Source organism: Ipomoea nil, unplaced genomic scaffold (genome assembly GCF_001879475.1).
Source record: "Ipomoea nil cultivar Tokyo-kokei standard unplaced genomic scaffold, Asagao_1.1 scaffold2957, whole genome shotgun sequence".
Lineage (NCBI taxonomy): Eukaryota > Viridiplantae > Streptophyta > Magnoliopsida > Solanales > Convolvulaceae > Ipomoea > Ipomoea nil.
In genome coordinates, this window is record NW_017619385.1 from 935,361 (window position 1) to 947,109 (window position 11,749).

At 41.2% G+C, this 11,749-nt stretch overlaps 1 protein-coding gene across 1 annotated transcript; it reads right to left on the minus strand.

Moving 5' to 3' along the window:
• On the minus strand, window positions 1-2,287 carry LOC109162673. The gene is made up of 4 exons (XM_019311355.1): window positions 2,003-2,287; window positions 946-1,900; window positions 400-854; window positions 1-351 (listed from the first exon to the last, which is right to left on the minus strand). Exons 1-4 carry the CDS (start codon window positions 2,285-2,287, stop codon window positions 1-3), a joined length of 2,046 nt encoding a protein of 681 aa, XP_019166900.1.
• Between the last annotated feature and the right edge of the window lie 9,462 nt (window positions 2,288-11,749).

Below are 11,749 nucleotides of genomic sequence, written 5' to 3' on the forward strand. Positions count from 1 at the left end.
TCAAGCATTTGAGGGAGAGTCACAGTCAGACTTCACGAGATCCTCAGCAGTAGCAGCAGTATCAGACAGGCTCATGCGGAGAAGAACAGTAGCTAGCTCAGTGCGCGCACCCGTCAGTTGCTTGGCAATGATACCGTGCACCGTCTCAAGATCAGCAACTCGCGCCTTCAATTGTTCGGAAAGCTTCACATCTTTAGCATGAGGAGACTCATCATTCACAGCATCAGGTTCCGAATTGGATGGGGCAGTCACAGGAACGACATCCTTAATATGATCTCCAGAAAGAAGACGTTTATCAACAGTATATAGCAGCGTCGGACTGATCACTTCACTGGGCATAGGCTTAAGACCCTGAGAGGTAAGGATGCCAAAAATCAGATTTGGAAATGGTAATCTTACCTTCTGTTCCCGGGGATGAATCAGAATTAGAACATGATAAAAAATCCATTTGCCCAGATCACACTGCATCTTAGTTCCAATTCTAAATAAGAACCCTGCCAGAAGCTTGCCAACTGTGTTGAAATGAGCTGATGGAAGCCAGTTGTGCAGAGCCAGGTGATGTAGGATGACATATCTAGACGTGAGATGCGAGCTCAGCAAATAGTCCTTATCTCCTGTAGGCCAAGATGTAGTATGTCCACCGGTAAGAGTTTTGGCCACCACGTCCCATTCAGTAACAGCTTCTTCTTGCACTGTCAGCAAGCCATTGTATTTATTTATCACATTTGTCCCAAAATCATACCACTTCCCTCTGATGAAGATTTGCATCGGTCGTGGCCCTGTGAGACTGTCAATCTCATCACTGAGATTGCAATAGAACTCATATGTGAGCAGCTTGGAGTAAGGGCAAACATCTGTAACAGTTTTCAAAAGATCAACTTCATTCAGCAAGGGCAGGATGTCGTAAACGGAGTTCAGTTGATTCTCATCCACAGTTCTTTGAACAATCAGAGGTAGCTTGAGCAGCAGTAGTTCCTTGTTGCTTAACAGAGGAACGTAGAGTCTTGAAAACTTGGTGGATAGGTGGGTCTCCTTCAGGCTTAGCAGCCTCACTCAACTTTCTCTTCTTCACAGGCTGATCCACATCAACATTATCAGCACTGGTTTCAACAAAAACCTTCGTTGGAACATTCTTCCTTTTTGTCCGTCTTGTTTCTCTGGATGGGGACTGGACTGGAGTCACAGAGTGGCTAGAATCAGAAACATTTGCAGATGAGCTCCCAACAATATTTGATATCTCTCGAATTCTGAAATTCGTGGAATCAGGATGAGAAGTTGCCTCAACAGTAGGGGCAGCAGAAGAAGGTGCTTGGGATCCATATACCTCAGCCAGTATCTTATCATCTTCACTGGAGGATTCTGAAGGGTGTATCACTCGATAAGGTTGAGGGATCGAAGTAGATGGTAACCCAGCAAAATGTCGCACATGTTCCAGGCTTTCTCCTAAAGATGTTACAGTGTAAACAGGGACTCCACCTGTTTTCTCAGACTTGTGGGGACTTGATAAATCAACAGTTTTAACAGTTGCAGGTAAGGCAGGAGGATCAACAGCAGGACAAGACTCTTTAGAGACATTAACAGTTTTAGACGGAGGCAGAGCAATATTTTCAGAAGCATTAACAACCAGACTTAGTGGATTTGGCTTATCAAAGGACTTTGTTTTCTCATCAGACACATGCAACGCATCAGATTTTTCACCAGCAAAATTAGTCACAGGCAAAGATAGAGGATCAGCATTCACAGGGGACTTCTCGGAACCCAAAGCAGATTGATTTTCAGGCAAAACAGACACAGACGATGGAATAGAAGAATCAACAGGTCTATCAGGAGAAATTTCAATAGGGGTTTTAGAATCATTTACCCGTTGTCGAAGAATCTCCTGTCTGTGTGTTGCTTCTCTCTGAGCAGCTTCAAGATACAGAGCTTGGGACTCCTCTCATCGTCGAGCTTCTTCAACAGATTCTAGGGCACGTTGAGCAAAAAATTGAAGGAATGCCCCGACCCGATTTCCATCCGAGGGTTCTGGAATAAACACTGGAGAGACGACATCACTGGCTTCGGCGACCAACAAAAGAAGTTCAGTTACATCATCTGCTGACCATTCAGCATAAAACTCCGGATAGTTGGTCATAACAGTCACCAGAATCTCGTCGCGAAGCAGAGGATCAAGCTTGAGCTTCTTCTTCATAGCCAACTGTAGAAGCGTCTGAATGTGTTTGAGGGCTGCCGCCGGAGGGTGTACCTTGCTTCCAAGCTTAATGATGATGTTTCTTACGGGGTCCGCCATTTATGATTAAGTGCGAGGAGAAGAATAAAACACTGAGAGCAGATAAGCACGGGAAATGGAGAGATGAGAGCTGAGGTGAGTTCTTTCTTCTTGACCCGGTATCATATAGGCTTAAGGGTGATGAACCCTAATTAATGCGGCAAGTCAAAATATCATGCAAAAGTGATTGATGGACACAACGGTACAGCTCCTTTTTAGGAAGGAAACGGAACCCAAGGGAATTTGAAATTCAAAAAGCATTGAGATCTTTTAAGATATCTTCTGAGAAGAATAAGCTTAGATGATCTTCTTAACATAAAAAGAGAGAAGTCTTTAAGGAAATTCAAAGTCATAACACTTACCCGTAATAAACCAACTCCTCTCTGACGGACCAACTGCTTTAGTCAGTTAATTCTGCAAATTCCCAGAGCAGATCTGAGAATTTCAAAACGATTAGCATCCAGTGGCTTAGTCAGAATGTCCGCCAGTTGTTTGTCAGTCTGAATGTATTCCAACTCAATTTCCTTGGATTCAACCAGGTCTCTGATGTAGTGATGCCTGATGTCAATATGCTTCGTTCTGGAATGTTGAACAGGATTCTTGGAGATGTTGATAGCACTGACATTGTCACAAAAGAGTGTCATTGTTCCTTGTGGAAGACCATAATCCTGAAACATCTGTTTCATCCAAACCAACTGAGTACAGCAACCACCTGCGGCTATGTATTCTGCCTCTGCAGTGCTTAGTGAGATAGAGTTCTGTTTCTTACTTAACCATGATACTAAGTTTTTCCCAACAAAGAAGCATCCTCCAGAAGTACTTTTCCGATCATCAATATTCCCTGCCCAATCAGCATCACAATATGCAACCAGATTCAGTTCACTATCCTTGGAATACCAGAGTCCATACTGTATCGTTCCTTTCACGTATTTCAGAATGCGTTTTGCCGCTATCAGATGTGATTCCTTTGGGTCAGATTGATACCTTGCACAGATTCCAACACTGAACATTATGTCTGGTCGACTGTGTAACACCCCGTGTTACAACCTTCAATCCCGGATTAATTATTTAATTAATCCCGTTAATAATAATTAAATATGATTTAATTCGGTTAGGTTTCCCTTTAATTAATTAATGAGGTCCACCATGAACCGTGGAGCCTTGCCTAAATGAGAGTCTTAGGCCTATTAGGAATAAAGGAAGTAGGCGATTTACTATTCAGATTATGATTAGGATTCTCTTTAATTAATTAATATGGTCCACTATGGACCATGGACCCTTATCCCTAAAACAAGTCCTTAGTCCTATAAGGAATAGAATTAGTAAACTCATTCCATTCAGGCCCTAATTAGGAGTCTTAAATATACAAATAGGGATATAAAAGGCACCTAGATCTTTTACCACAATAATCTCTCACCACACAAGAAGTTCCAAGAATCCCCTTAGGAGAAATCAAGAAAGAAGAAAGCTCAAAGAAAGACCCTTCATAGCCAAGGAATTAATTAAGGCTAAGAGGTAACCCATGTCTCAACAAAACCTATTTTCATAGCTATGATTTCCCTCTTAGGATTTCCTCATATTATTGTGTATTGATGATTTGTGATATTATTATTGGTGGGATGATTCCATGGGTGATCTTGATGATGAGAGGTTCTTGATAATTATGGTGTTCTTGATGATTATATGACGTTCTTGATGATTATATGGTGTTCTTGATGTTCTTAATGATTATATGATGTTCTTGATATTTACATGATATTCCTACCGAATCTTGATTTTAGAAGATGAATTGTGTTCTTGTTGATTTAAAAATAATTAGAATCCCTAGGTTATATCGTGGAATTCGTATAGTATTATTCTTGGTATATTGAGTGGGAATTCGCATGATTGGGTGTTGATTATATTTAGAAAAGCATGATAGGTTATGTGCCGTACGTTTCTTGATTTTGATCCGTTAATTGTCTACGTGTGTTATCAATTGCGTTCGAAAGTGTCTAAGCATGGTTTCGGGTTCCATAAAGGTTCCCGGGGCGTTTTTGGTGAAAAAGAGTCAGTGGGGGGTAGGTGGGGGTGGGGGACCCGCCACCTACCCACGGCCAAAGGAGGCCTCGCCGGCAGCGGGCAGCTGCCCGCCGGGCACCCGCCCGCCGGGCACCCGCTGCCCGGAACAGTGCCGCCGGCGGGTGACCCCTCACCTACCGGCTACCCGCTGGTTTGTACCCCACCTTGGGATTTTGGCTTCCCGGTTTGATGTTCCCCGACCCCCGTGGTGTCCCAACGGACTCCGTCTATCGTGCCTATGTCTAGTTTGATATTTCAGGTACCGTTCGTAGGTTGTATGAGTCTTATATATTGCATGTTAGTTGAATTGGTATCCCGTTGACCTAGGTGAAAGAAGTATGAACCCCCTAGGATTATTCTTAGCATGTGATGGATCACGCACAGGTTTCGTTATACGTTTCCTCCTTCCCAATGTGTTAATATGGGTTGCATGTGCTTGCTATGTGTTATGTGTGCATGTTACCCCGATTGGGTTGAGATCAATCGGGCTATACGGGTAGTCGTATGGGCTGAGAATCATACCGGCTGTTAACTAGGCTGGTAGAGACCGGTCAGGTATATAAATATTATATAGGACAAAGGTCCACTATACGGGCAGTTGAATGGGTTGAGAACCATCCCAACTGTTAACCAGGCCGGTAGAGACCGGTCAGGTATATAAATATTATATAGGACTGAGGTCCACTATACGGGCAGTTGAATGGGTTGAGAACCATCCCAACTGTTAACCAGGCTAGTAGAGACCGGTCAGGTATATAAATATTATATAGGACTAAGGTCCACTATACGGGCAGTTGAATGGGTTGAGAACCATTCCAACTGTTAACCAGGCTGGTAAAGACTGGTCATGTATATAAATATTATATAGAGCTGCGGTTCATCGGTCGGTTGCGATCGACCCGGGGTATTGTGAGACGGGGCAGGGTGCTGCGGGGCCGTGTCAGAGCTATATGCGCTGACCCTCATGTATGGGCATGCGATTGGTCCTGTGGCACCAACAAAGTGTGCTATGTGATGAGATGAGAAGAATTGATGATATGACTGTTATGGAAACGTGACCATAGGGCTCTTGCTAGTAATGCTTAATTGTGATTATTGGTTGTGCTTATCTATAACTGTGCCCTATGTGAGAATTGTATATGCTTGATTATGACTGTTGATTGTGTGTACCCCTATTTGTCGAGTCGGTTCCCTGATTTGAAAGCTAGAGTCTCTTAGGATATATCTTCATGCTTCGAAATGACTTTTCGTATATCAATGTATATAACTATATGTATTGTATTTCAACGCGTTGGAGTGGGTTACCAGCATCTCTCGCTGAACAGATATATTTGGCTTTCAGACATAGAAGAATAAGTCACTGGAGCGCGCTAGAACTTGGAGCGTAGAAGTAGATAGTTTCCCTTTCGGCCTGCGTGCCATGCTTATGCATTTACATTATTGAGGATATTAGTTAGTTAGCCTGTGCACCTGAGTTCTCTAGCTCAGGTGTGGCATAGCACCCCGTACTCTTGTATTATGTTTTGGGATTTAATGAGATTTCACCTTAATTTTATAAGTTTTAAATGTCTTGAAAATCTGGGGTGTTACAGACTGGCTGTTAGATACAACAGACTGCCTATCAAGCTACGATAGACTGTGTTATCCACTGATATACCAGTTTCATCTTTCGATACTTTTGTAGAAGTGGAGATCGGTGTTCTGGATGGTTTACATGATTCCAGATCAAACTTTTTGACAAGATTCTTAACATACTTTTCTTGTGAAATAAAGTATCCTTCAGAACTTTGCTTGACTTGTAGGCCTAGGAAATATGTCAGTTGACCAACCATGGACATTTCAAACTCTTCCTCCATGACTTTTACCAACTCATTAGTGTATTTCTGCAAGGTTGATCCAAACACAATGTCATCAACATAGATTTGAGCTATGGTTACATGACTTCCAGTCGTTTTGACAAACACAGTTTTGTCAACACTTCCGCGTTTATATCCGTGCTGGAGCAAATACTGTGTCAGGCGTTCATACCAGGCCCGTGGGGCTTGTTTAAGGCCATAGAGAGCTTTTCGAAGCTTATAGACATAAGAAGGACGTTCTGGATCTTCAAAACCTTTAGGTTGAGCCACATAGATATCTTCATGGAGATACCCATTCAGAAACGCTGTCTTGACATCCATTTGATATAATGTAAATCCCAAAATGCAAGCGACAGCCAGCAAGATTCTGATTGACTCAAGTCTAGCTACCGGACAAATGTCTCGTCATAGTCAACCCCTTCAATCTGTGTATAACCTTGAGCCACCAACCGAGCTTTGTTTCTGGCTATATTCCCTGCTTCATCAGTTTTATTTTTAAAGATCCACTTCGTTCCTATTACATTGACACCATCAGGTCTTGGTACAAGATTCCAGACATGATTCCGCTCAAACTGATGTAGCTCCTTCTGCATTGCATTGATCCACAGATCATCCTGTAGAGCTTCTTTGACATTTTTGGGTTCTATCTTTGAGGTATAGCAGTAAGACCCATATATTTCTGTCAGATTATTTCTTATTCTGCTTTTGGTTTTCATTCCATCTGAAAGATCTCCAATAATGTTATCTGATAGAAGGTTTTTCTGAGTTCTGGTGGGTTTGTCTTTACCAACATCATTCATGAGATCTATCTCCTGTTCCGAACTTTCTTGATCTTCATCTGACGAATCTTGTGGTTTGAGCTGACTGTTGTTATTACTTGCATCTGAATCACGTAGAGGTGACTCTATCACTGTTGAGTCCACTGGTTCTTCTGGATTGTCATCGACAACCACGTTTACTGACTCCATCACAGACTGAGTCCTCTTGTTGTAGACTCTGTAGGCACGACTGTTCGGAGAGTATCCAAGAAAGATGCTCTCATCACTTTTGGGTTCGAACTTCCCTCTTTGTTCTCTGTCAGCTAGCACATAGCACTTTGTCCCAAACACATAAAAGTATTTCAGATTTGGCTTCTTTCCCTTCCAGATCTCATATGGAGTATTCGTCGTTCCTGGTCTAAGGTAGACCCTATTTGTAGTATGACACGCTGTGTGTACTGCTTCAGCCCAGAAACGTTGTGGCATATGTGAGGCATGTAGCATAACTCTAGCCATTTCCTGTAGCGTTCGGTTCTTTCTTTCCACCACTCCATTCTGTTGAGCAGTTCTAGGATCTGAGAACTCATGTGAGATACCATGCTCGGAGCAGAAGTCTGAATATAGTGAGTTCTCAAATTCCTTTCCATGATCACTCCTCAATCTCTGAACTTTTATAATAGACTCATCTTTTTCCTTCTGAACTCTTATGCACAGAGTCTTGAAGGCCTTGAAGGCTTCTGTCTTTTCTCTCAGAAAGTAAACCCAGCTGTATCGAGAGAAATCGTCTACACACACAAATATATATTTCTTTCCTCCAATGCTTTCAGTCTGTGTTGGCCCCATGAGATCTATATGGACAAGATCTAGACATTTCTCAGTGGTGATACCTCTTACTGCTTTGTGTGGAGTTCTGATTTGTTTCCCAATAGCACATGCGCCACAAATTTTCTCTGGATCAATTCTGATCTTCGGTACACCTTTTACTGCTTCCAGTTTTATCAACTTATCTATATCTCTGAAATTTATGTGACCCAGTCTTCTATGCCAGAGTTTTGATTCATCAGATTTGGATAGGTGACAAGCAGTTTCATTTGTCAAAACATAACAGTTGTCTGAAGACCGAGTTCCTTCCATGACAAGTTGATTTGCTTTGTCACTCACTCTACAGTAGTTACGATCGAAGCATACATTCCAATTTTGATCACATAACTGACTGATGCTAATAAGATTCGCTTTTAATCCACTGACTAGCAAGACTTCTTCTAATTGAGGTAAACCTGGAACATTTAGGACACCTTTCTCAACGATTTTACCCTTTTGTCCATCTCCAAATGTTACAGCTCCACTGCTAGGTTGAACAGCCATCAGACATTTAATGTTTCCTGTCATATGTTTGGAACAACCACTGTTGAAATACCATCCAGCATCAGGTGTAGATGCAGTTAGAACAATGGCGGGATAACAGATAACTTCTGACTTTCTGACCCAAACCTGTCTAGTGAATGGTGTAATAGTCTTATTATGATATTTTTCCTTTGATCTCTGTAGAAAAAATAGCATTCGGGACGAGTATGACCTTTTGTGTGACAGTAGTGAAAAATGGGAGTATAATATTTAACTTTGACAATCTTATTTTTGAATCTCGAATAATGAGATTGATAAGTTGATTTGTCCTGGTCAGTGTTAGTACTGTATCTCCTTTCCTTGATTTGTACTGACTGAGATGACTGTCCTTGTTCATACCTGTGATATGCTGTGGTCTTAGACATTCCCTCTTTGATGAACTTTGGTGCGTTGTTCGAAGATTCTCTTTGCTCAAATCCCAGACCTTTTTTTATCATTAGGGTTTCTGCCAGAGTCTAGAATTTTATCTAAGGTAGATGTGGTGTCCATCATCTGTATATTTTTCTTCAAGCTCTCCAACTCCTTGATTAATTTACCTTCTCTGGACCGTATCTCAGTGATGAGATCTTCTTTTATGACCAGTTCAGCATTCAGTTTCTTTATAAGATCATCGTTTTGCTTTAGATCGTCATTCAGATTCTTATTTACTTTCACAAGTTGTTCCCAGCTAGCGAAAAGTTTTGCAAATTCTGCCTCAAGTTGAATATGTCTCTCTTCAAAATCATCTGTTGATATGTATGATTCTCCATCTGATTGATCTCCGTCTGATTAAATGTTTGTGGCAGTGAAGAACGCTACAAAGTTTCATACATTATCATCTGATTGATCATTTGAATTTTCCTCCTCATCATCACTAAGAGTAGCTACAGACATAGCCTTTTTCCTTTTAAGATATGTTGCACATTCAGCCTGTATGTGACCGTATCCTTCACATTCCCTACACTGCACTGACCGATTGAGGGGTTTTCCTGTGTCTATGGCACTATTTCTGTTTTGTCTCGATCGCCCAGTATGAGATTGATTGTTCTGTGAGAAGGGTGCTGTTTCAACCTTTTGATATGAAGGGTTGTTGCCTTTCTATTGTGTTCTTGTAGACTGACCTTGAACCTTTCTGTTGAACCCTTTTAAGATTTTCTGGAAGTTTTTGGTTAGGAGAGTTAGGGTTTCATCATCTATGTCGTCTGTGTCAGATTCTCGATCAGCTTCAGCCACAAAGGCTACAGACATTTCTTTCTTGTTGCTTCCAACATCATCATCAGCAAGAACTTCCAGTTCATATGTGTGCAAGCTTCCCATGAGTTCTCCGACAGTCTTCTTTTCCCAACCTGTGTGTTCTTGAATAGCCGTTACTTTCATTTGAAAACGTTTAGGTAGGGATCTGAGAATCTTTTTGACCACTCTCTCATCAGTGAATGGTTCCCCAAGAATTGAGGCTCGGTTCATCAAGTTCTGAACCCTACTGTGGAAGGTAGAAATGGTTTCGTCTTCAGTCATTCTGAGAGCTTCGAACTCTGACAGAACCATTTGCAACTTTGACTGTTTGACATCACTGGTTCCTTCAAATCTGGTTTCAAGAATCTCCCATACCCGTTTAGCCTCTTTTACCCCTATAACAAGCGTAAAAACAGATTCATGTAGTGATCCAACAATTGAGTTCAGTGCTTTGTTGTTCAGATCAGAGGCATTCATTTCATCGTCTGTCCAAGTCTCCATGGCTTTTCTTCAGCAACTCCTTGTGCATTTGGAGTAGTAGGTCGACTCCACCCAGTTAGGATGGTGCGATAAACCCTGGTTCCTTGTGCTTGAAGATATATCTCCATACGAGCCTTCCAGAAAGAGTAGTTGTGACCATCTAGTTCTAGTGGTTTCATACTTGCGTCCATCCTGAAACCCTCAACCAGCCAACGAACACATAGACAAACTTCCACAAAAACAGAGAGAATGCACAACTAAGATAGCCCTTCAGATCAAGTCACTATGTAGACTTAAAACCTCTGATACCACATGTAATTTTGCATTTCCTCATTTTACGTAAAATTTCATAAATAGTTTGCTGACTTAGAATACTGATTGATTCAGTTAAGCACCTACTTAGTAATGATAGATCATGAAGAGAACATCAGAGAAAAATAAACAAACACACAAAATGAACACTCACAATGTTTACCCAGTTCGATACGGTGTGTATCTACGTCTGGGGGACGATCACATAGGCGTCCAATTCACTAAGTCATAATCCAATGTACAAAGGTAGATATACAATAATCTTACCCAAGTGCCCCACACAAGGTACATACCCAGTCTACACAGGTTTAGTGGATTGTTGAAGATGGAGAGCTATGCATACAGAAGTCTAATGAAATCCCTTCAATTGGAGAGCCAGCTCTGATGCAGTCCACTTTAGTGACGCTCTATAAGGTTGTTCCCACAACAGTGTGATCTTAGTGTCCTTTCGTTTAAGTAGCAGTAACTCTTCTCAAGTTCATCATCTTAATCACCGTGAACATGTTGTATTGAGAAGGTGCATGACCATCAAAGATCTAGACTCATCAAGCTGATATGGAGTGTTTCTTCTTCTTATTTGGCGTAACCCTAGTTCCCTTAAAGAACTGGTACTTATAGATCCTTCAATAAACACTCTCCATAAAATGTCTTTGATTGTAGAAGGTAGGACTATGTAAGAGGAATGTAATCTCAGCAGATTAGGTCCATTACCTTCTTTGAAGATACGCTGATCGTCTTTCCATACTGGGCTGATAATACCGCGTAAGAATCTTAAGGAAACAGCTTTCCTAAATCAGATCTTCAGTGTCAGTTCTTCTGTGGTTGCTTCTGCTTGATCAGTAAACTGTAGACCCAACCAGACAGACTCTAAACATATCTTAGTATGCTATAATAATATTGCCAATTATAATATGGGGTTTTTGAACATAAAAACACTAACATTTAAGTTGTGTTGTACCTTGTGCTTTGAGAGGAGTTCCCTTGTTCCTTACACTTTCTAAAGCTTAGTAAGGGTATCATTGTCTTTTCATCAAGAGTTAGTATTGAAACCTAAACCTAGAAGACTTCTTCATTTCATTCCTTACTATCCCTAGAAAATATCTCTACCTTCTCTCTAGAAAAGAAGAGTAGGTTATTCTTCAAGCCAAGTTGAGACCCTTGTCAAGATTCCAAGTTTTGGTTCCAAGATTCTACCTTTCACCTATTTGGGCATCTAGGAGGGTAAGATCTAAGTTTATCTAGTCTTTTTGGTCCCATCTTAGTTGTCTTTTTCTTAAAGGTAGGATCTTTATGATCTTTTGGTTTGATCTTGAAGTGGGTTTTGTTAGTGTTTTTATATGTCCAAAAACCCCATATTATAATTGGCAATATTATTATGGCATACTAAGATAGGTTTAGAG

Excerpts from the sequence above, each read along its gene's own strand:
- LOC109162673 (XM_019311355.1), bottom strand. The coding sequence starts at position 2,287 with ATGGCGGACCCCGTAAGAAACATCATCATTAAGCTTGGAAGCAAGGTA. Across the intron at positions 855-945 it reads TGCTCAAGCTACCTCTGATT|ATGTTTGCCCTTACTCCAAG; the intron begins GTTCAAAGAACT and ends AAACTGTTACAG. Across the intron at positions 352-399 it reads TTCATCCCCGGGAACAGAAG|GGTCTTAAGCCTATGCCCAG; the intron begins GTAAGATTACCA and ends CTTACCTCTCAG.